This window comes from Clarias gariepinus, chromosome 6 (genome assembly GCF_024256425.1).
Source record: "Clarias gariepinus isolate MV-2021 ecotype Netherlands chromosome 6, CGAR_prim_01v2, whole genome shotgun sequence".
Taxonomy (NCBI): domain Eukaryota; kingdom Metazoa; phylum Chordata; class Actinopteri; order Siluriformes; family Clariidae; genus Clarias; species Clarias gariepinus.
In genome coordinates, this window is record NC_071105.1 from 5,855,928 (window position 1) to 5,880,813 (window position 24,886).

Genomic DNA, 24,886 nt, shown 5'->3' on the forward strand with positions numbered 1-24,886 from the left:
AATCATAACCTGGCAGGAGAGCAGGCTAAATCCTGTTTACATGAAATAAACCTGCTCCCGAGCAGGTTCAAGCTTACGGATATGTTGCTATGACAACAAATGCTAGAAGCGCATCGAAGAACGAAACAATCCAAGATCAGGACAAATCCACAACAATCAAATCCAGCTAACTGAGTTAGCGACGTACGAAGAACGGACCCCAGAACCCCACCGCCACCATGGGCCACTCGATCCACAACACTGACATCAGCAAACCGCTCACCCACATGATGCCACACACATTGTCTGTTATCTGCCCTGAACAGTGAAAACAGGGACTTATCCGTGAACAGAACACCTGTCCAACGTGTGAGACACCATCGAATATGAGCATTTGCCCACTCAAGTCGGTTACGACGACAAACTGCATTCAGGTCCAGACCCCGATGAGGATGACGACCATGCAGATGAGCTACCCTGAAACGGTTTCTGACAGTTTGTGCAGGAATTCTTCGATCATGCAAACCGATTGTTGCTGCAGCTGTCCGGGTGGCTGGTCTCAGACGATCATGGAGGTGAACATGCTGGATGTGGAGGTCCTGGGCTGGTGTGGGTACACGTGGTCTGCGGTTGTGAGGCCGGTTGGATGTACTGCCAAATTCTCTGAAATGCCTTTGAAGATGGCTTATGGTAGAGAAAACATTAATTTCATGAGCAATAGCTCTGGAAGACATTCCTGCAGTCAGAATGCAAACTGCACGCTCCCTCAAAGGTTGCGACATCTGTGGCATTGTGCTGTGTGATCACACTGCACATTTCAGAGTGGCCTTTTATTGTGGCCAGTCTAAGGCACACCTGTGCAATATTCATGCTGTCTAATCAGCACCTTAATATGCCACACCTGTGAGGTGGGATGGATTATCTTGGCAAAAGAAAAGTGCTCACCAACACAGATTTAGACAGGTTTGTGAACAATATTTGAGAGTAATGAGTCTTTTGTGTATGTAGAAAATGTTACAGATCTTTGAGTTTAGCTCATGAAAAATGGGAGCAAAAATAAAAGTGTTGCGTTTATATTTTTGTTCAGTGTAGATTATATACCAGTAAACTGGTGACAAAGAGTGTCAAAGAGTTCAATGTTGCTCAGGTTTTGGATCAGGGGCAATAAAGTCAGCTGATGAACGTACTAAATAACCAGGTTATTACATCCGTGTGGCTTTTTAATGCTGAAGGCATCAGAGTTTGGCCGTAGTTGCAAGTTGCTTTCAAGGAGATACCCCAGATCTCATTCTGGTGATTTTTGTGGGCTTGGTTCTGGTCCGCATGCCCGCATTCTTTACCAGTGTAGCAAGTTGACAAAATATAGGAACCAAGTTCACAAAGGGTTCTGTATTTATACATGCCCAATGAACAACTCCTAAGCCTTTTTACAACAAAGCATGGTATATTCATTTATAAAAAATAAATTAATTAAATGAGTTATAAAAATATACATTTATCTTTTTATTAAGTTTGATTTTAATTTTTTAATTCTGCAAAACATTGGTATCTCAGTTTAAACGACTATTTTGAGAAACATTTTTGAGATGATTCAACAATACTAATTTGTTAAAAACTGAACAGAGAGGAGAATTGTAAGACAATAAGACTGTGACCTTTTGTTTAAATTTAGTTCTACACAGTCTGAGAATCAGTGTAAATTAAATCATGATGCTAGTATCATCACACCCATAATAATAAAAAAATTATTGACAGTTCATCTGTATGCCTTAAATGTACATGTTTAAATGAAGCTCAGTCCACAGAGTTAAGAGGCGTGCAGCTTCTCGTGTATGTATGACGGCGATAGTTTGTTTCCTGACCGTGTTGAGCATTGTTACGCCTTCTCTACTAAACAAACGCAATGATGGCTTTGGGCATGATTCCGTCGAGTAAAACTCTTCCCGCATTCTGTGCAGTGATATGCCTTCTCTCCAGTGTGAATCCGCTGGTGTATTCCTAAAGATTCTTTGGTTTTATAACTCTTTCCGCATTCTGTGCAGTGATACGGCTTCTCTTCTGTGTGAGCACGCTCATGTTTCACCAAACTACTTCTGTCAGGGAAACTCTTCCCGCACTGTAAACAGTGCTGCAGCTTTTCTCCAGTGTGAATCCGCTGGTGTCTCAGCAAACGTCCTCGCTCATTAAAGCTCTTCCCGCACTCTGAGCAGTGATACGACTTCTCTCCTGTGTGAGTGCGCTCGTGTCTTTGGAGATTACTACATTGTTTGAAACTCATTCCGCACTCTGCACAGTAATAAGGTTTCTCTCCAGTGTGAATCCGCTGGTGTCTCACCAAACTTCCTCTCTCATTAAAGCTCTTCCCGCATTGTGAGCAGTGATACGGCCTCTCTCCTGAATGAATACGCTGATGTGCTTTGAGATGATCATCTTGAGTAAAACTCATTCCGCACTCCACGCAGTAATAAGGCTTCTCTCCTGTGTGATAGCGCTTGTGTTTTTGGAGATGACTCTGTTGTTTAAAACTCATTCCGCACTCCGCGCAGTAATAAGGCTTGTCTCCGGTGTGAATCCGTTTGTGTGTCAATAACCCTCCAATTTGAGAAAAACTTTTTCCACACACTGTGCAGTAATAAGGTTTCTCTCCTGTGTGAATCCGCTGGTGTTTAACCAAATTTCCTCTCCCACTAAAACTCTTCCCGCAGTCCGAGCAGAGATACGGCTTCTCTCCTGAATGAATTCGCTGATGTCTTTGGAGTGTATTTACTTGTTTAAAACTCTTTCCACATTCGGTGCAGGAATAAGGCCTTTCTCCAGTGTGAGTGCGCTGATGTTTCACTAAAGATCCTCTTTCAGTAAATCGCTTTCCACATAGTGAGCAGGAAAAAGGCTTCTCTCCAGTGTGCGTGCGCTGGTGTGTCACTAAATTTCCACTTTGAGAAAAAGTCTTTCCGCACTCTGTACAGCGGTAAGGCCTCTCGCCCGTGTGAATCCGCTGGTGTCTAACAAAATTTCCTTTCACACTAAAACTCTTTCTACACTCTGAGCAGTGATACGGTTTCTCTTCTGACTGTGTTTGAATTTTATTCTCCTTGGTTAAACTCATTTTGATGTAATAAGGCTTATCTCTCTCAAGTAAATCCGATGGTGTTTCACTACATTTCCACGATTGCTGAAAGACCTCCTGCACTGTCAGCAGTGATAGTGTGAATGAGCCGGTGTATTTGGAGACTACTTCTCTTTTTAAAGCTCAGAGCAGAGGTAAATTGTATTTTTCTTTGTATGCAAGTGTGGCGAGTACCAGATGTACTGTTGTCATCTGAGATGATGGAGATAATGAACCCAGGGACTGAATTCTCTTGTTTAATATTTTATGATTTTATTATACTGGGATCTCTAAGTGTGTTTGCAGAATTAAAAACAGGAGAAGACTTGCAATTAGGCATTCCTTCCTAGACCAGAAAAAGATAAAAACGTTAGTTGGGTATGCATTACACAAAGTTCAGATAAAAAAATGTGAAAAGCAGTAATTCTTTTGCAATTCAAGAAAGTTGAGTCATGGCAACAGAAAGTGAAAAGCAATTTCCTCCATATTTTTTTGCTGTCCCATGATCCTGTAAAATGTCTCAGAGTAGGAAACAACTGGTAGCTGACATACGATGATTAAACAGGGCTGGGCGTTTGCAGAGTGCAAACCTCAGTCCTCAGAAATTCAAAGGAGGCAATAATTATCAAAAAAATGTAATTATCAAAACAGTTCTATAAATCCCCCAAGTTTCTCTTCATATTTCCACTTACTCCAATTTAAAATAGCCTCAGCTAACTAACTGTTCCAGGGTTGAATCCCAACTAGCGTTAAATGGAAAGCTAATGCAATATATAGGGTGTACAATCCCATGTTCCTCACACCAAGTAGGGCCCTTGTCCAGAAATTAGAGAGGTCTTTGGAATTCAGTCTTCTATTAGAAATTAGTTAGCTTTGTATCTTACGTTACACATAAAGAAAACAGTGAGAAGAGTCAAGATCCTGTCAGTGCATTGGCGGAAGCTCACACTCACATTTACTAGCATTAGGGAGGATCAAAAGAGAATGTGGATGGTTCAGAGGCAACCTAGGATGACTTAGAAGGGGAAAGGGGGTGGGCATCTATATAAACCCAGGTTGAAGAACACACAGTACTCCCCATTCCGCTGTCTGCAGCGGACTATAAAAGAGCGATGGATCTCCAGACGGTTAAGTAGATTCTTTTTCTATTGCGTACTTCGCTGGTTGGCAGACTCCGCAAACTCGGGTCCAAATTCACCAAGAAGAAATCTGCCTGCTACACGCCCTTGCGCACCCTCCAATCCTCCTCCTGCTCCGTGCTGCACGTCCCCTCATGTTCGCTCACTATGACTCTACATGCAGTGAGCTAGGCTTTGTGGACCTAACTTCAGACATCCTTACTACCACACTAAAAATAAGAAAAGAAGCTGTTCATTGAGCATGTGTAAATAAAGTACGCTTTGTGTTTTGTTGAACTTGTTTTCTGTGTTTTTCATCGCCTTGTTAACCTGCTACCCTGATGGAGAGTACCTGATGCCCTGGTGGGTATGTGGACCGGAACAAAGCCCACAAAGATCACCAGAAGAGTATCTGGGGCAGCTCCTTAAAACCGCCTTGCAACAACAGGTGCTATTGGGACATCTTGCGCAGGGTCTTCATGCAACTAATGACCACAATGCCTTCAGCATCAAAAAGCAACACACATGCCCCTCCCTGACGCACGAGAACCTTTCGACTAAGCTCACGCCGCATAATGATATTGGCGTTTTTTTGCACAAAAAAACAGCGTAACAAGAAAGCTGGCCCGAGAGGAGTGGAGCAGCATTCCAATGAGGCCCATTTCAAAACTGAAATTCTCGCAGGCTATGGCTTCTGCTGCGGGTTCCTAGTCCACATGGACGCCTGCTAGACTGGGCTTGGGGTGGTTTTGGCTCAGCAGTTGACAGTCAAGAACATCCCATGCTGTGTGTGATTAGAAGACTGTCACCTGCTGAACAAAAATATGCTACTATAGAGAGGAAAGCCCTTGCCATTAATTGGCCAATATAGGAGATAAAAGGTATTATCTAGAAGGATGGCACTTCATATTAATAACCAAGCATTCTCCTCAACTATGCACCTCACCTGCTTGGCTTGCCACTGCGTCTCCGAGGTACCTGCACCGAGCTAGGCCACGTTGACTTGCAACCCAAGTTTAGGTGCCCCCGTTACCACACTAAAGCTAATCTGGAGCTTTAGTGGGGTAGTAATTATATAATGCTGTTCATTGAGCACTTTTAAATGAAGAATGCTTTGTATTTTGTGGAACTTGGTTTTCACGTTTTTCTCCGCCTATCAGATGAGATTTCTTGTTGAAAGTGCTTCTGTGACAAATTGTTAAATTCCCCAGCTAAATGCAGGAAGCTTTCTAGCTTTTTCCGCTGAGAAATACAGACAGAAAAAAATACATGAACAATGTAATGTACAAAAGTTTAAGCCTAATATTATGCAGGTTTCCCTTGTATTACTGGGCAGCACTGACCACCAGAGCATGACTCCACAAGACCCCTTATTAAAACTGCGATTGCGAAGTATCTTGATTTTATATTCAATATTACATTTTCCTATGTTTTATTAAAGCAAAATTAGGTTATAAAATATATATTTTTTTAAAGCTTTGAATATCTTACGGAGCACTGTTCAACGCATCACACGAAAATGGAAAGAGTATGGCACAATTGCAAACCAGTGGCGGCTGCTAGCTTTTGAAACAGGGGAAGCTCATATTAGGACTTCATCATAAAATTCATTATGTTATTTGTACGTAAATTCTGGCTAGTTTCCCCTACCACAAGCTACTTTAATTATATGAACGAACTACCTTTACAATGCTGAAACACTGAGCAAAGTCAGTAAGACTATAATATGTTTTTTAAAATTATTTAAAGAATGATTTGTACAAACAAAAATGGTTTATATCACCAGCAAACAATACAGAGTGCAGCAGTTCATAGTAGCACTTCACCTGCAAATCCGCATAGGCAGTGGCGGACTGGCCATCTGGAGTACCGGGAGTTTTCCCGGTGGGCCGCTGGCCAGTGTTGGCTGGCCCAGTCAGTACGCAAATATATAAAAAAATGACGGAAACCATAATATTGCATCTTTTTCCTACTCATATGAATGAGTGCATCAATCGCACGGGCGCCGCCGACAAAGAGCGTGTTGTTGCGGGAGAGAGAGGTTGATTTACGACAGCTGTTTACGGGAGTGTAGTCCAGTGCGGGAGATGCATTGTGGGTAATGCAGTCCGATGTGTGTGAAGTTGAACGCGAATGCGAGATGTAAGCTGGGATATAAAGCCTGAGTTTTGTTTTTTTTTCAGTACTTTTTAGTTGGATTTAAGTGCGGGAGCCATCCGAAAGTTTGTACTATAACCTGGCAATGGGACTGAACTTGAATCTCTGTAGCGCTGATGTATACTTAACACATGCTGTCAATGAAAAAAGGAGTTCCGCCCTTTAAACAGCTCCTCCAATCATCATGCAGAAGCTCAGAGTCCAGGCCAGCCCACTCCTCATTTGCTCCTCATTCACCCCCAGAGACGCTGAGCGTTCGTGGGCGGGACATAATCGCAGCGTTTATCCAACGACCGTCTAGTTTCAAAGCACTGAAAAAAAAACGTTCAAAGCAGCCACATTAAAGTCAATGGACTTCAATGGGGAAATGCACTGTGACGCTACAGGAATGTATGAGAAGAAAATCAAGTCAGCCGACCTGCTATATCCAACTAATTCTAAACAAACTCGTCTTTGAGATGAACGTTTTCTAACTCATTTTCAGTCAATAAAATGTTAATACAATAGTACATAATTTGACCATTCATTTTGTGACATTATAGGGGAAGCTGAGCTTCCCTTGCAGTCTTAAAGAAATCGCCACTGTTGCAAACCTACCAAGACATGGCCGACCGATTAAACTATTAATTTTTATTCACTTCACAATTATGTGCCACTTTGTGTTGGTCTATTCCAATAAAATACATTAATTTATGTTTTGACAAAATTTGAAAGTTTAAGGGCTATGAATACTTTTGCAAGGCACTGTACACAATATGAACCAGCGTCAAATACAAGAGTTTAACCTTTAATTAAGAAGCACATATTTCTGTCATCTGCCATAATTATTATTATTTCTAAACATCTTTAGCAAATAATTTACTCCTACCGCACAAGATGAAAAATTTTTAACAGGTACAGAGTGCGCCAGCCGTAGGATTATTTAAAAATGTGGCGTTTTACCGCCTCAAACGCATCCGAAGTCTGTACACATAACTTGACAGTGTGGCTCTTTGGGCATTTGCACTCACATTGTTTTGAGACTGGTGTACGCATGTGTAAAGAGAGGATTTTAAAATAATCTGCTCTCAAGTGTTGGGAGTAAAAGGACAAATTAGTGGCTTTATATATATATATATATATATATATATATATATATATAAACCCACACACACACAAACTTTTTTTTTTTAAATATTTCAATTACAGAGAAATACTTAAATACTTAATCACTGCATTCACTGAACTGAGGACTGATGCCACACCAGTGCTGTTCACATGTACACAAGTTTGCATGCATATGACTAAAATGCATTACAAGTTTTGTGATTTTAAATGACTAACTCTTAACCAAACAGCTTATTTACACATCATTAGTTCAACTTACCTTAAAGAACGTTTTAAACCATCACAGATATATAACCACTGTCTATATTTTAACTTCTAAGATCTATCTGTGCTTTTGTGTGCAGATGATAAGCTGAATCATGGCGCTGTAAAACCAGGAAGTGACGTCAGGAGGCGGAGTCTGTCGGGCATATTGGTCCTTAAAGCTGCAGCTTACATTATTTACAAGTACATAATTTGTATATAAATATGTATATTTTGTAAACATTAGCCTGGAAATAATTTCATCAGTATAAGGATATTTACACTAAAACACACAAACGGAATAAAATGTACCATTTATAAATTTCATTGAAAATAATTTTAGCCTACATGGTTCTGTAAATAAATTATTGTTTAAATAATGTCAATTCACATGGCTCCGTTTTAAGTATTCCAATATGGCTGTCTGGCCTCAGGGAAATTACGTCATGTCGGCTCGTGCTATTATATTTACATTAACGGAACAGCCGGATTTATTCTTCTTCGAAGTTTCATTGTAATTACTGCCCTCTACTGTCCACTATTGTTTTACACCTGTGTACAAAGACTTCCACTTTAGTTTCTGTAATTAACAAAACATTTCACACAAAACACATGAATTACTCTGGTAATTAAAAAAATTACCTCATCAAGTTATTTGTTAAAGAATACTGAGTCCAAAGGAGTGATGTAGGGGTAGTTTAAAGTGGGATAGTGATGGGAAATTTGGATCATTTCAGTGACTCGGTTCATTGAATCTAGTTTAGTTTAGTCTATTGATTTAGTTAATTTCGTTCTTTTGATCAGAAATAAAATAAAATGTTACCTTTTTAATAAACAGACCCCCCTCCCCGCAACATGTCTACATACACACATTTTTGCCTTTAGTTCCAGTAATTAAAATATTTAAATTCAGCTAAGGACGTACGATAAACAGAATGAGCAGCTCATCTCTCCGCTGAAAGTGGAAAAGTTTCCGTTTAATCATTAGTAATGAGGTTGAATTCATGAAAAGTATTAAGGAGTTTTATCCCATTTTTCTTATACATATGCTTCAGTGTAGGGAAAACAATTTGTAGATCTCTTGTAAAAACAGTAAATATTCAATTCAATTCAATTTTATTTATATAGCGCTTTTAACAATGGTCATTGTCTCAAAGCAGCTTCACAAAAATGAAATAATTTTTTTTTTTTTTCAATTAAAAAAAAATTGTGTATGTGTGAGAAAAATGTGTATGGATAATCATGAGATGAATGCATGATAAATAAAATGTCTCTGATGAACAAGCCAAGGGTGATGCCGACGGTGGCAAGGAAAAAAATCCCTGAGATGGCAATAGGAAGACACCTTGAGAGGAACCAGACTTAATCAGGGAACCCATTCTCATTTGGGTGATAACATTTAGAGATGATATAACATGAAATTCTTTAAATTAACTCGAAGTCCAGTTCAGCATAGGGACGAGTCAGAAGGCAGATGGGGTCTGGGTCACTGGAAGCACAGGAGCAGCATGTGTAGCTCCAACCATCATAAAGCAGAATCCAGCTGGAGCTGGTCCTTCTCTGGATGCCTCAGAATTCTCGCAGGGTTTGGCCTTTGTTTACTGAAGGAGGTACAATCTCAAGATGCCTCGGGATGGGTAGAAAAGTACAGAACAGATGGAGAGAATTAGCGTAGTTGCCATTCAGGATAGGTGTACTGGAGTATGAGGTTATGGGATGAGTTAAGCGTATGCCAGATTAAAAAGATGCGTCTTGAGTCTACTTTTAAACTGGGAAACTGTGTCTGAGCCCCAAACACTGTCTGGAAGGCTATTCCAAAGCTTTTGAGCTAAATATGGAAAAGCCCTACCCCCTTTGTAGATTGTGAAATCTGGGAATTACCAGAAGTCTGGAGTTTTGTGATCTTAAGGAGCGTGGTGGATTGTAGCGTATCAGAAGACTGGTTAGGTATGTGGGAGCTAAACCATTTAAAGCCTTGTATGTAAGTAATACTATTTTGTAATTAATTCTAAACTGAACAGGTAGCCAGTGAAGGGATTATAATATTGGGGTTATATGATCATATTTTCTGGATCTAGTAAGAACCCTGGCGGCTGCATTTTGGACTAACTGAAGCTTGTTTATTGAGGATACAGGACAACCACCTAGTAATGCATTACAATAGTCCAGTCTGGAGGTCATGAATGCATGAACTTACTTCTCTGCATCAGATACAGATAAGATGCTCCTAAGTTTGTCAATAATTCTAAGATGGAAAAAGGCTGTTTTTGTGATATTGGAAATGTAATTTTCAAAAAACAAGTTACTATCTAATATTACGCCCAGGTCTTTTACTATTGAGCTGGTAGTAACAGTACATCCTTCTAAACGCAGGCTGAATTGTGAAAGCTGTTGTGTACTGGTTTTTGGGCCGATGAGTAATATCTCTGTCTTATCTGAGTTTAGTAAAAGAAAGTTGTTGGTCATCCAATCTTTTATGTCCTGGACACACTCGGTTAATCTAGACAACTTATGTATTTCATCTGGTTTTGTTGAGATATATTATTGAGTATTATCAGCATAACAGTGGAAACTAATCCCATGTCTTTTAATGATGTTACCCAAGGGAAGCATGTATATTAAAAACAGCAGAGGTCCTAAAACTGACCCTTGTGGGACCCCATATTTCACTGGCATTACACCAGACGGTTCTCCATTTAGATCTACAAAATGGTATTGATCAGACAGGTATGATCTAAACCGTTTTAATGCCTGTCCCTGATAGAGGTCTGGTCTTTAGAGTTTTATATTTGTGGAGAAAAATAATGTAAGTAGAACTAAAAGAAGTAATGGAATGGCATTTACAGTGCAAGTAAGTAAACTTTATTGTCAGGCAGCAACATATAATATAATATAAATATTCTGGTGAAGGGTGGAAAGACACGTATTTTAGGGACCAACCAATCATGCATATCATCCGAAAAGGCTGATAAGAAGTCACAAAAGATGAATAAGTGTATGGTAGTTTCTATATTATCCTAAAAAAAAACACAATTGTGGTCCACATTGAATCTTTTCCGTAAATGCTTATTTATACTTATTATAATTAGAATTTTATAATGAATTTCTTTAAGTTTTTGGTTGACACCAGAAACGTAAGATACTTAGGTCTAATTTTAATTAATATCTTGATTAAAGTTTTATTAAGTGAATTTCTTTAGTATGAGAAAGACTGATAAATAATGTTAGTAGGGTGGTAACACAAAATACCCCCTGCTCTGTTTTCAGGGAATGTCAGTGAAGTGAACAAAAACTGATACCAGTATAAAACATACTATTGAAACGTGTATAACTTACAGATTACTAGACTCTATAATACTAAGGATTTCTTAATTAAAATAAAATTTCTGTACTTTTTTAATATAACGTTGTCCTCGATAATAGTGCTACTGTAAGTATATAAATCCTTTATCAAGCTCCATTTTTTTTATTCCCTTTCCCGGTGAAGTGAAGTTCACTCGTTCACTACACTATTTGCAGTTCCCTTTAAACTGAACATTTTCTCTCCCTGCGGTTCGAAATCACACTAAACATGGCTGAACACCCCGTTAAGTGTACTTCGCAGGGTATTTCAGGCCGACTGCAACTCACCTTCAGGAAATGAGGATTTGCAATGCATTTACGCATGTGCTTCCAAATCTAAAATTATCTCCAGGGGTATAACTTTAGATAGTGTGTTTAGTAAAATCTCAGCGTTTCTTTAAGGATTTAAGTTAATAAAAACCTGTTTAGCATAGCTCTCAGTTAGTTACTATGGAAACACAGTCTAAGCTAACTTGCTCGCTGACAGAGTTACTTAAGGTTTCTTCTCCTCTTTAGTTGAACCCTGCAGATAAAGTGTCAGACAAAAACATGAATTGCAGTTAATAATCTTAGCAATAGTTAATTTTTTTACGGGAGAGTGGTGAGTAAACATTACCCGCACTCCAGTTATTTTAAAACTTCTGTTGGTCTTATCAGCGCTTTTCATACAAGGCTACTGTCTCCCGAGTCACTGCTGTGCAGGTGCGAACGTGTTATGAAAGATAAGCAGTGTGCAGTGATTTATGTTTTTTTTTTTTTGTGATTCTACATCCAGACTGCAAATAAGTTTTGTATTAATTATTCATCAAATCATGGTGTATATATTTTTGACTCACCCTTGTGTGTTATTTTAAATGTTTTTAATTTTTCCCCCAATTTTCTAACTAAATTTAATTCAGTTGTATCCAATTCTTACCTGTCACTAGGGGGTTCCCACAGGGCTGAAGGACCACGTGATGCCTGCTGACTGCATCTTTTTGAATTGTTTGTTTTTGCAGTGTTGGGAGGAAGGGCTATCCACTTCTTTCGCTTGTGTGATCTCACAGACGCCCAGGATTGTTTATATAGCCGTGATAGATGTGAGGGCGCTAGATCCCTCCTTTCCACCCTTCTGAAAGAGCACGGCCAATCAGCTCTCTCTTGGCCCCGGGCTGCGGGAAACTACAGCATCAATTGGGAAACAAACTAACAATCTTATCACAGACCCTTCACTAATTGAAGGAGATTATGTGCATAGGAAGTCTTTTCACAACACAGCTATACACCAATCAGCCATGACACAGCCAACCAGTAAATTGAATATCACTGATCATAGATTATACACCAGTAAACTGGTGACAAAGAGTGTCAAAGAGTTTAATGTTGCTCAGGTCTTGGCTCACCAACATTATGGGGCAATAAAATAAAGTCAGTTGACGACCTAAATGTACTGAATCACCAGGTTATTACATCTGTGTGGTTTTTTAATGCTGAAGGCATTAGAGTTTGGCCATTGTTGCAAGTTAGTTTCAAGGAGATGTTGCGGATCTCATTATGGTGATTTTTGTGGGCTTGGTTATGGTTCGCATGCCCGCATTCTTCACCAGTGTACCAAGTTGACAAAACAAAGAAACCAAGTTTCAGTTAAAGGATTCTTTTTTTACACATGCTCAATAAACAGCTTCTCTTTAATTACTGTAATCCTCAGATGTGCATTCTGGAGCTTTAGTGCGGTAGTACACTCCTAAAGTTTTTTACAATAAAGCATGGTATATTCATTCATTAAAATTTTTTTATAAAAAATATATATATTTATCTTTTTATTTATTTCGATTTTAATTTTTTAATCTGCAAAACAAACTTTGGGGTATCTATCAGTTTAAACAACCATTTTGAGAAACCTTTTTGAGATGTTTTAACAATACTTATTATAATACTAACAGAGATAAGAATTGTAAGACCATAAGACTCTGTGACCTTTTGTTTAAATTTAGTTCTAAACAGTCTGATAATCAGTGTAAATTACATCATGACGCCAGTATCATCACACCAATAATAATAATGATAATAAAATTTCTTGACTAACAATTCATCTGTAATCCTTAAATGTACATGTTTAAATGAAGCTCAGTCCACAGAGTTAAGAGGCGTGCAGCTTCTCGTGTATGTATGACGGCGATAGTTTGTTTCCTGACCGTGTTGAGCAGTGTTACGCCTTCTCTACTAAACAAACGCAATGATGGCTTTGAACATGATTCTGTTGTGTAAAACGTTTCCCGCATTCTGTGCAGTGATACGGCTTTTCTCCAGTGTGAATGCGCTTGTGTTTCGCAAAATTACTTCTGTCAGTAAAACTCTTGCCGCACTGTAAGCAGTGATACGGCTTCTCTCCAGTGTGAATCCGCTGGTGTATTTCTAAAGATTCTTTGGTTTTATAACTCTTTCCGCATTCTGTGCAGTGATACGGCTTCTCTCCTGTGTGAGCACGTTCATGTTTCACTAAGCTACTTCTGTCGGGAAAACTCTTCCCGCACTGTAAACAGTGTTGCAGCTTCTCTCCAGTGTGAATCCGCTGGTGTATTACTAAAGATTCTCGGATTTTATAACTCTTCCCGCACTCCGAGCAGTGATACGGCTTCTCTCCTGTGTGAGTGCGCTCGTGTCTTTGGAGATGACTACGTTGTTTAAAACTCATTCCGCACTCTGCGCAGTAATAAGGTTTCTCTCCAGTGTGAATCCGCTGGTGTCTCACCAAACTTCCTCTCTCATTAAATCTCTTCCCACATTGTAAGCAGTGATACGGCCTCTCTCCTGAATGAACACGCTGATGTGTTTTGAGATGATCATCTCGAGTAAAACTCATTCCGCACTCCGCGCAGTAATAAGGCTTATCTCCAGTGTGAATCCGTTCATGTGTCAATAACCCTCCAACTTGAGAAAAACTCTTTCCACACACTGTGCAGTAATAAGGTTTCTCTCCCGTGTGAATCCGCTGGTGTTTAACAAAATTTCCTCTCACACTGAAACTCTTCCCGCACTCGCAGCGATACGGCTTCTCTCCTGAATGAATTCGCTGATGTCTTTGAAGAGTATCCGCTTGTTTAAAACTCTTTCCGCATTCGGTGCAAGAATAAGGCCTTTCTCCAGTGTGAATCCTCTGGTGTGTCACTAAAGATCCTCTTTCAGTAAAACGCTTTCCACATAGTGAGCAGGAAAAAGGCTTCTCTCCAGTGTGAGTGCGCTGGTGTGTCACTAAATTTCCACTTTGAGAAAAACTCTTTCCGCACTCTGTACAGCGGTAAGGCCTCTCACCTGTGTGAATCCGCTGGTGTTTAACAAAATTTCCTTTAACACTAAAATTCTTTCCGCACTCTGTACAGTGATACGGCTTCTCTTCTGAGCGCGTTTGTAGATTATTCTCCTTAGTAAAACTCATTTTGCCGTAATAAGACTTCTCTCTCTCTCTTAAGTACATTTCCACTATTGCTGAAAGACCTCCCGCACTGTGAATGACCTGGTGTATTTGGAGACTACTTTTGTAAGTGATGTAAATTGTATTTTTCTTTGTCTGCACGTGTGGCGAGTATCAGATGTACTGCAGTCATCTGACAGCTGGAGATTCTGAACTTAGGGACTGAATTCTCTTGTTTAATCTTTTATGATTTAATTATATTGGAATCTCTTGGTGTGTTTGCAGAATTATAAACAGGAGAAGACTTGCATTTAGGCATTCCTTCCTAGACCAGAAAAAGATAAGTTTAGTTGGGAATTAATTACACATGAAATGATGTTCAGATAAAATATGTGAAAAGCATTTTTTTTTTTTTCTGATCGAAGTTCAGTCAAGGCAACAGAAACCGAAAAGCAATTTCCTTCAGGTTTTTTTTATGTTGTTCCACCACCCTGTGATTTGTAGAGTAGGAGACAACTGGTAGCTGACATACATTGACTCAATAGGCCTGGGCAGTGCAGAGTACAAACCTTACAGAGCCAAAAGTGTTTTACTGTCATAACCTGACCAGTTGCCACCAATGCTAAATACATTTTAGAAAATACAGAGACAATATTATCAAAAATTATTTTAAAAATTATTAAATTATCAAAAAATATTCGGATAATGACAAAATCAACAACCACTACTACGCCTGTATGGCATGCACTCAGCCTGCCACAACAACACATTGTAGGTAGGAGTAAAAGTAGTTTTAAATTCTTACCGATATTATGTAAACCATGGAGGTGGACGGTCATAAATACCCCAAGTTTCTTTAAAATAGCCTCAGCTAACTATCTGTTCCAAGGTTAAATCCTAACTGGCATTGAATGAAAAGCAAATGCAATATATAGGGTGTACAATTCCTTGTTCCACACATCCAAGTAGGGCCCTTGTCCAGGGATAAGGGAAGGCTTTGGGATTCAGTCTTGTGTTAAAAATTTGTTAGCGTTTGTATCTTGCGTTACACGTAAAAAAACGGTGAGAAGCGTCAAGAACCAGTCAGTGCATTGGCGGAAGCGCACGCTCACATTAACTAGCATTAATAAAGGATCATGAATGGTTCAGAGGCAATTCAGGATGACTTAGAAGCAATTACTGATGAGTTGTTTAAGGGTTGTTGAAGATGTACGACACGTGATAGTCTTCGGTCCTCCAAACTGAATGGTAGTAGTAGCTTAATGTGGGAGCGCCCCTAGTGACGTGAAGAAATTGGACACAACTAAATTAAGGAGAAAATCTGAGAAGTTTTTTTTAACCCTCTCAGGTATACACAAGGGGCAGGGGTAGATCAGTGTTTAGGACTACTGATCGACAGTCATGACGGCGCACAGCAGTGCAGCAGCTTCTTGGAACAAACTGTAGTGAGGTATAATTCGGCCATATATTTCAACTTACTAACCACAGCACTGAGTTAAAACTGGAAATAAAAACAATGTTGGGGAGACTAAGGATACCTCAGAAGAGAGGTAAACGGGCTGCTTGCTAATTAGGCTAAAGGCTAAAAACAGACCAGCTCTTCTGACACTTCACCTTGCCAACATTCAATCATTAGACAAAAAATGCGGTGCTGACTGAACCGCTACAGAGAAATGCAGAACTATTGTGCATTCTTTCTGACAGGGACATAGCTTAAAAAAGCTGGTGCACAATATGCCGGACTTAGATTACCAGATCGAGGGGCTACTCCTCTCCCGAGCTGACTGCAATCATCTGTCAGGGCACAAATTGTAGTCCGCTAAGCAGCCATTGCTCGGAGTCTGTGGAACATACGTCACTAAAATACTGACTGTCCCAAAGAGTTTATTGCTATATACATGGTTGCTGTTTACATACCGACCCCCCTCCCCCCCCACCTGACTGCAAAAGTTAGCATATTAGAAATCTACATGACCACATCTGTGAACTCCAGACGAAGCACCCAGAGTCTTTTGTACTGATAGCATGGGATTTTATTTAGGCAATGCTGACGAATATTTTGGCACGTTTTCATCAGCATGTCTATATAGCAACCAAAGGTAATAACACGTTACATGTTTACACAAGCAAATGAAAAGCATACACCGCAGTGTCACGCCCCCACCTTTTCTCTGAATACAAAGGGAGGAAGGTTAAATATCCTTTGGACCCATCACTTCCTGATTCTCTAAATGCCTTCTGTGCTCACTTCAAGCCATCCAATCGTCCCCATACAAATACTGTAGGTTCAAACCTTCATTGAATGAGCTGCCTCTTAGGGTGTCTACAGTGGATGTAAGGAAAACGCTGCAGAGGATTAATCCTTGTAAAGTAGTGGACCCAGAAAACATCTCAGGACAGGTTCTAAGATAAGGTGCTCAAATATTGGACGTGCTGCTTAAGGCACTTCCAATAGTATGAAGTGCCTTGAACAGCTTGTTTTGGCCTACACAATTGAAATTTGCTGTAGATGCATAACAATATGCCTACAGGAAGAATCGGGCAGTGTATCCCAGGGCAGGGCATTTATATGCCAGGCTGCTTTTTCTGGACTTTGGTTCTGCATTTAACAACATTATTCCACAAACACTAGTCAACAAACTGCTGTTGCTGGGGTTTAAGTCATCTCTCTGTAACTGTGTATTGGACTTCTTGATGAACAGGCAAAAGTCTGTTAGGATCCATGGTGTTTATCCACCAGTATCATTCTCATCATTGACTTCCCACACAGCTCCCCACAAGGGTGTGTCCTAAGCCTCCTCCTGTCCTGACGACTTAGCATACAGGCAGGAGGTGAAAGAGCTGGTGGACTGATGTAACGCAAATAATCTGTACATCAATGTGGGGGGAAATAAGGAGATATTAGTGGAAAGTAAATACATTTTAAACTTTATTTACTACAGTATATAGAGCACCAGTTTGATCGTCGTCTTAAGCGATCAAAATTCATTATGCGTTTTTGTCGAATTTGTATGCGTTAGATCCTAGGATCCCCTTGATGTCCTTGTTACGATACTCACACACAAACACACAACTCTTTTGTATATGCGCGTGCGCACACACACTGTTTTACCCAGCCTGCAGCATTGAGGTTTTTTTTTGTCTCTCTAACACTCCAGGGACTCTTGTACTTTTGTATTCATCCATTTATGATGTAATAATCTAAGTGTACAGTAGTACGAAAAATTTGTGTAGTACTAAAAATTAAGAAGTTCACACCTGGTTCTTTCTTTTAAAAAAGGAGCTGTTTTAAGTATAACTTGTACTAGGAAAGTTGTACACTGGTGTACACTGTATTAGGATCCTGATCCTCTCATGAGCAACTAAATTTTTCAGCTCAAACTAATATTAGCAACACCAGGAAGGGAATGTAGGACAGCACTGCTACTCACATTCATGTTAACAATAATCAGTTGCAGACTGTACACAGAAGACTCACTGCATTCACTGAACTGAGGGCTGATGCCACACTAGTGCTGTTCACATGCACCTGAGTTTGCATGCATATGATTTAAAATCACTAAAGTAGTAATGCATTTCAATCATTAACTCTCATCTATCTTCTCATCCAAACAGCTCATTTACACATCATTAGTTTAACTTACCTTAAAGAACGTTTTTAACCATCTCAGATATATAACCACTATGTTTAACTCATTTAAATCTATCTGTGTTTTTATGTGCAGATAATAGGCAGAAACATGGAGATTTAAAAACCAGGAGGTGACGTCAGGAGGGCGGAGCCTGTCGGCCATGTTGGTTCTTAAAGCTGCAGTTTACAAATAATGTAATGTGAATAATGTTCATTTTTGCTAAAATAAACCTTTAAAGTAATCTTAAATCTGTATAGCAAGTTATATTAGAAGAAATATGGATTTTTTTAATTTGTTTTACAATTACGTAACTTTTATATAAATGTGTATATTTTGTAAACAGCCTGGAAATAATTTTATCAGGCTGTTTACACTAAAATATTCACACAAGAACAAAAACTAACTTTTTCCAAATATATGTACATGGTTCTAAAAGTAAATAATTGTGTGTAAAGACGCTTCAGAGAATTGAGAGCAGTGGGTGTAGGGGTGTAAAGATGGACAAAGTGTATTGAAAAGTAAGTAGATAAGGGATTATTATTGCATGTGTTCTTAAAAAAAAAAATCCCAATTTTCTCACTCATTTAGTTGAAAATTAAAAAAGTTATGTATTTGTCTTTTTTAAAAGTTCATAAAAAATTCTACAGCCAGAGTGCAAATAATTGTCTCTCGTATGTGTGTTTTTTTAATTTATTTTTCCCCAATGTGGGAAAACACATTAAGGCTACTACTATCAGTCAGTGCGGACCGAAGAACCATGTGACGCGTGCTGACCGCATCCTTTTGATCTGTTCGTTCATACGCTGTTGAAAGCGGCATAGACGCCAATGACTGCCAATGCACTGCACCCTTTAGGAAGATGTAAGTGAGGTTTTCAAGCATCTGAAATGACTGGAAAAGGGTTAAGAACCCTTTGATACTCAAAAAAATGAACATGGCTACCTGTTACATGTACTAAAATGTAATATGTGTTTTTACATAATAATTTTATGTTTCCAAGATGAACCTGAATAAATTATGTTGTATTTGCATGAAATTCAACAACTTAACATGTATTGGATTCAATCATGTTAAGATAAACCAAAGAGATCTTGTCACTATGAAAATTGTGTAAATATCAAACTATGGAAATATCAGAGCAAACATATCGCGAGAAGAGAACACGGTGTGTTGCGAAGACAAACGTTTGGCGGGCGTGTGGAAAAGGTAAGCAGGAATTCATTCCCATCTTTCTAAATAGAAATAAAATACTGAACATAAATGTCACCTGCTGTTTAGCGATGTTTAGTCACGTTATTTTGGTTTAAACTATTTCTTGTATTTTTAATCACACTTAAAATACAGACGGTTATATGCGCGTGTTTAATCTGCGGTTCGGTTCTGGTTTCGGTCTGTTCTCATGAGTTGTGAAGCGAGAGGAAGAAAGTATAAATATTGTTCATTTGCTAATTTAGGTATCATGAATTTTAATTGAATCTATCTCTGTATTTTTTCACAGCAGTTTGTGAGTGAAAGTGTCCTGTCTGTATCTGACTTCAGGAGTTTCCTGACCAACCGTCTCTAACCGTCATATTTAAAAGTCATAACGGACAGTTATAAAGTACAAAACGGTTCTGTTGGTGTTTAATTGTTTTTTCTATGATTAATACTTATTTGTGGTGTTTTATATTTTGTACATCTTTTCAAATTGAGACCTCATTTGTAAGTTGCTGCTGGTGTAAAATAAAAATCTCTGTTTTATCCCGTTTGTCTTATGCTTCCTTCCTTCACAGAATTCTGTTGACCAGGGCTTGAAATTTAAATTTACTTGAGTTGGATCAACTTAATTTACAACTGAAAAATGTGTTGTACCAACGCTATTCATTTATGTTAACAGTATTAAATGATGTTGGACGCAGCTGTAGTAAATAAGTTAAATTACCCTAATAAAATTAATTTGACTGAACCTAAGAACATTAAGTTGGGCCAACAAAATTGCTTAATGCTAAAAGAAAGCCATTAAATCAGGTAAAAATTCTTTCCATATTTTAATTATGTTCATTCAACAAGTTATTTTTTGAGTGTACCTTATTAAAACCTGAAAGGATAGTGCTGAACATTGTGGAAAAAATGTGGTTAGGTAAAAATGAAAATCACAAATGGAGATCACTTAAACGCTTGGTGAAATTGCACGGTAAAACATGGAAATCAGAGCTATGTCCATAAGAAAACCACTTGTTAGTGAGACTCATCGGAAAAAAAGCCTTGCTAGGGAGCATGAAGATTTGACTTCAGAGCGATTAAACATAGTGCTCCCTGTACAATCCTCTGGAGTCAGTGTTACGAGCTGCGGTTGCTTCAGTTGCTCAGGTCGAGACTCATCAACATTATGTGGCAAAAAAATAAAGTTAGTTGAGGACCTGAATGTACTGAATGACCAGGTTATCACATCTATGGAGTTTTTCTTCTCTGATGGTGAAGTCCAGGACTCAGATTGTGAAAGAGCATGGTATATTGGTATATTCATTAATAAAAACATAAATTAATTAATTTAAAAAAGATTTTTTTGAATCTGAAAAACAAACTTTTGCATCTATCGGTTTAAACGAGACCATTTTGAGATGGTTTAGCATTACTAATGGGTTAACAACTGAACACAGAGGAAGAGAATTGTAAGACGAAGAGACGTTTTGTTTAAATTTATTTCTAAACAGTGTTAAGCAAAGCTACGCCCTCTCTAATGAACGAACGCAATGATGCCTTTGGACAAGAATCATCTGTGTGAAACTCTTCCCGCATTCTGTGCAGTGATACGGCTTCTCTCCAGTGTGAATTCGCTGGTGTACTTTTAAAGATTCTTTGGATGTATAACTCTTCTCGCACTCTGAGCAGTGATACGGCTTCTCTCCTGTGTGAATGCGCTCGTGTGTTTGGAGTTGACTCCGTCGTTTAAAACTCATTCCACACATTGTGCAGTGATGCGGCTTCTCTCCTGTGTGAATCCGCTGGTGTCTCACCAAAGTTCCTCTCTCATTAAAACTCTTCCCGCACTCTGAGCAGTGATACGGCCTCTCTCCTGAATGAATACGCTGATGTGCTTTGAGATGATCGCCTCGAATAAAACTCATTCCGCACTCCGCACAGTAATAAGGCTTATCTCCGGTGTGAATCCGCTGGTGTTTCACTAAATTTCCACTCTGAGAAAAACTCTTTCCGCACTCTGTGCAGTAATAAGGTTTCTCTCCCGTGTGAATCCGTTGGTGTTTAACAAAATTTTCTCTCACACTGAAACTCTTCCCGCAGTCCGAGCAGAGATACGGCTTCTCTCCTGAATGAACGCGCTGATGACTTTGGAGAGTATCCGCTTGTTTAAAACTCTTTCCACATTCGGTGCAGGAATAAGGCCTTTCTCCAGTGTGAATCCGCTGGTGTGCCACTAAAGTTTCTCTTTTAGTAAAACGCTTTCCACATAGTGAGCAGTAAAAAGGCTTCTCTCCAGTGTGAGTGCGCTGGTGTGTTACTAAATTTCCACTTTGAGAAAAACTCTTTCCGCACTCTGTACAGCGGTAAGGCCTCTCACCCGTGTGAATCCGCTGGTGTTCAATGAAATTTCCTTTCACACTAAAACTCTTTCCGCACTCTGCACAGCGATACGGCTTCTCTTCTGGCTGTGTTTGTAGATTATTTTCTTTAGTAAAACTCATTTTGCCGTAATAAGGCTTCTCTTCAGTAAATCCGCTGGTGTTTCACTACATTTCCACTATTGCTGAAAGACCTCCTGCACTGTCAGCAGTGATAGTGTGAATGACCCAGTGTATTTGGAAGTAAATTGTATTTTTCTTTTCTCTGCGAGTGTGGCGAGTATCAGAAGTACTGTAATCGTCTGACCGCTGAAGATTCTGAACTCAGGGACTGAATTCTCTTGTTTAATATTTTACGATTTTATTATACTGGGATCTTTTGGTGTTTTTGCAGAATGATAGGAGACTGGCAAATAGGTATTCCTTCCTAGACCAGAAAAAGATAAAAATGTTAGTTGGGTATGCATTACACATGAAATAACATTCATAGAAAAAAGTAAAGAAAGTTGAGTCGATGCAACAGAAAGCGAAAATTTCTGTTGTTCAAGTGTTAGAAGTGTGTGGGGGGGATTCAGTTATGTATTATGATTCTTTTGTGTAGTGATTCGTGCATCGCCAAACTGACTCCAATTTTTTTTAAATTAGATTTAAATTGATATGCTCGCATTTAAAATGGTACAATCTTGCAGTTCCTCTATGGTCCTACAGGTGGTGCTCTAAACGACTCACACGGACCAGCATCCTGTATGGGATAAGTACTGAGTGCTGTACATGTTCATACATTTCTTTTAGGATTTTTTTAAATTGGTCCTGTAATATTCTAATTTTCTGAGACACTGAATTATGGGTTTTCATTGTCCATAATCATCAAAATGAAAAGAAACAGTTGAAGTATACATCAGTTTCTGTGTAATGCAACTATATAGGAGTTTCCTTTTTTAAATTAAATTACTGAAATAAATTACCTTTTTAATTATATTTTAAGTTTTGAGAAAAACAAATATTAATTTACACAAAGTTTGCTGCTTCAGTGTTTTTAGATCATTTTGCATTTTTAACCCTTACACTGGGTTACTACTAATAAGGGTCAACACTGCAAATATTGACTCTTTGCATAAACTTAATGTAATTGTCAGTAAAAGCCTTTGACACTTGAAATTAAATGCTTGTAATTATACTTTAGTAATAACATCTGACAAAAAGATCCAAAAACACTGAAGCAGCAGACTTTATAAAAATGTGTCTTTCTCAAAACCTGGTCACAGCTGTAGTAACACATGTCCCTCGCTAGATGGCGCCAACATCCCAATATCATCATCCCAGGCATCATATAGCTTCACATCTTCTACAAGAGTTCTGTGGCTGTCTTTTAATATCACACATAATTGGGAATATGTTTAAAATAATTCTTTTTTTTTATTTAAAACATGATTAATAATATATAGACTTATATACGGCTTAAAATAGTTCCCCAAACAAGAAGGATTCCAGATTTATTTCTTTATTTTAAAAACAAACCTCCATTCCCCTGTACACTTTTACTGGACAGAACTGGGAAAACGGTTGCTGGAATAAGCAGCAGTGTGCGCATGCGCATGCATGTTAACACTCATTCAACCGTTATCTCGTGTATAGAGCATGAGTTCATCTTACCTTACAGCGGGAGTTTAGAGCAGGCTGTAGTCAGTCATGTCAGGTATCAAGTCACGGTCTATATTTATAGTTATTAAAGCTCTGGGGGTTTGTTTTTTAATGTACACATCATAAGCGTTATCATGGAGGTTTTTAAATACCAAAAAGTGACGTCAGGTCATTTCCGCCTAAACGTGCGTGAAGTCAGTGGGCGGAGTCTGCCGGCCATGTTGGTTTACTCAAAGCGAGTCAGATATTCTTAAAGGCGCAGTGTCCAAATTTTGCAAAAAGATCTAAACTGTAACCATCTAAAACATCTCATAAAAACTATACAGAACTACACAAGGCTTTTATAGTTTTAATAGTTTTAATACTTTTTACTTTACTATTCCTTCTCTTTGTTTGTGTGTGTGTGTGTGTGTGTGTGTGTGTGTGTGCCCTGTGATGAATTGGCCCCCTGTGCAGAGTGTACCCCGTCCCGTGCCCTAAGTCCCCTAGGATAGTCTCCAGACCCCCACAACCCTGCACACAGGATTAAGCGGTACAGACCGTGAAAGAGCCTGGGAATCATTTCCTCACGGTACAAGAGTAAGGTGGCACGGTGGTATAGTGGTTAGCACTTTCGTCCCACATGTCCTTCTACTTTAGGTCTTATTCTCCCCCTGCTTGGTGGGTTTCCTCCTGGTAATCCAGTTTCCTCCCACAGTCCAAAGACATGCGGTTTAGGCTAATTGGCGTTCCAAAATAGCCAGAAACGCAAGTGTGTTTGTGAGTGTATGTGTACCCTGTCTCACACACACACAGCTGATTTAACTAATCCGTTAATTACTATGTTCAGTGGGTGTGTTTAGGTGTTGGTGAATTACAAACTGTGCTGGTCACTGGCCCTCCAGGACTGGACTTGGAGACCCCTGGTCTATACCACTTTATCCTGTATTTAGAGTTGCAGGGACCTGGAGCCTGCTGGAGCGGAGGAATCCCACCAAGCACGGGGAGAACATGCAAACTTCATGCACACAGAGACGGGACTCAAACCTGACCCTGGAGGTGCAAAACAACAATGCTAACCACTACACCACCGTGCTGCTCCAAAACTTTCATTAAATGTATTTATTTTCATGACCAAATTAAACTAAAATTTTAATTTCAACTATGGGTTCTATAATGGGCATTTGTGGCTGAGTGGTAGGTTTTTCGCCTCCCATGTGGAAGACCTGGGTTTAATTCCCACACAATGCCCAAATGCCAGCCACTGGATAAGGTCAGTGCTGATCTCAAGCCTAGAGAAAATGGGAGAGTTGCATCAGGAGGGGAATCCAGTGTAAAAACCTGTACCAAGTTGTGTGGATGGTCTGCTGTAGCGACCTCTTGACGAGGGCAGCCGAGAGAATAACAACCATGGGTTCTATAAGAAGATTATTGCTGTTAAAGGTACGGTACCTTTAGCTGAAAAAAAATAAAACAACCAAACATAGAATTCAATTTTACATTGCCATGTTTTAAGAATTCTAATATGGCTCCATTGAAATGACATCATGTTGAGGTCCCATGGGGAGTGGGACTTCATTATCTTGTGCAGCCCATTCCCAGCAGATTTTCACCTTCATTACTGCCCTATA

The 24,886-nt window shown here is 39.2% G+C and overlaps 1 protein-coding gene across 1 annotated transcript; it reads right to left on the reverse strand.

Moving 5' to 3' along the window:
- Positions 1 to 1,081: 1,081 nt before the first annotated feature.
- On the reverse strand, positions 1,082 to 23,420 carry LOC128526392 (zinc finger protein 271-like). The gene is made up of 5 exons (XM_053498197.1): positions 23,289 to 23,420; positions 20,787 to 22,062; positions 13,283 to 14,599; positions 13,001 to 13,008; positions 1,082 to 2,981 (listed from the first exon to the last, which is right to left on the reverse strand). The coding sequence occupies exons 2-5, from the start codon at positions 21,756 to 21,758 to the stop codon at positions 1,856 to 1,858; spliced, it is 3,423 nt and encodes a 1,140-aa protein (XP_053354172.1). The 5' UTR covers positions 21,759 to 22,062; positions 23,289 to 23,420; the 3' UTR covers positions 1,082 to 1,855.
- Between the last annotated feature and the right edge of the window lie 1,466 nt (positions 23,421 to 24,886).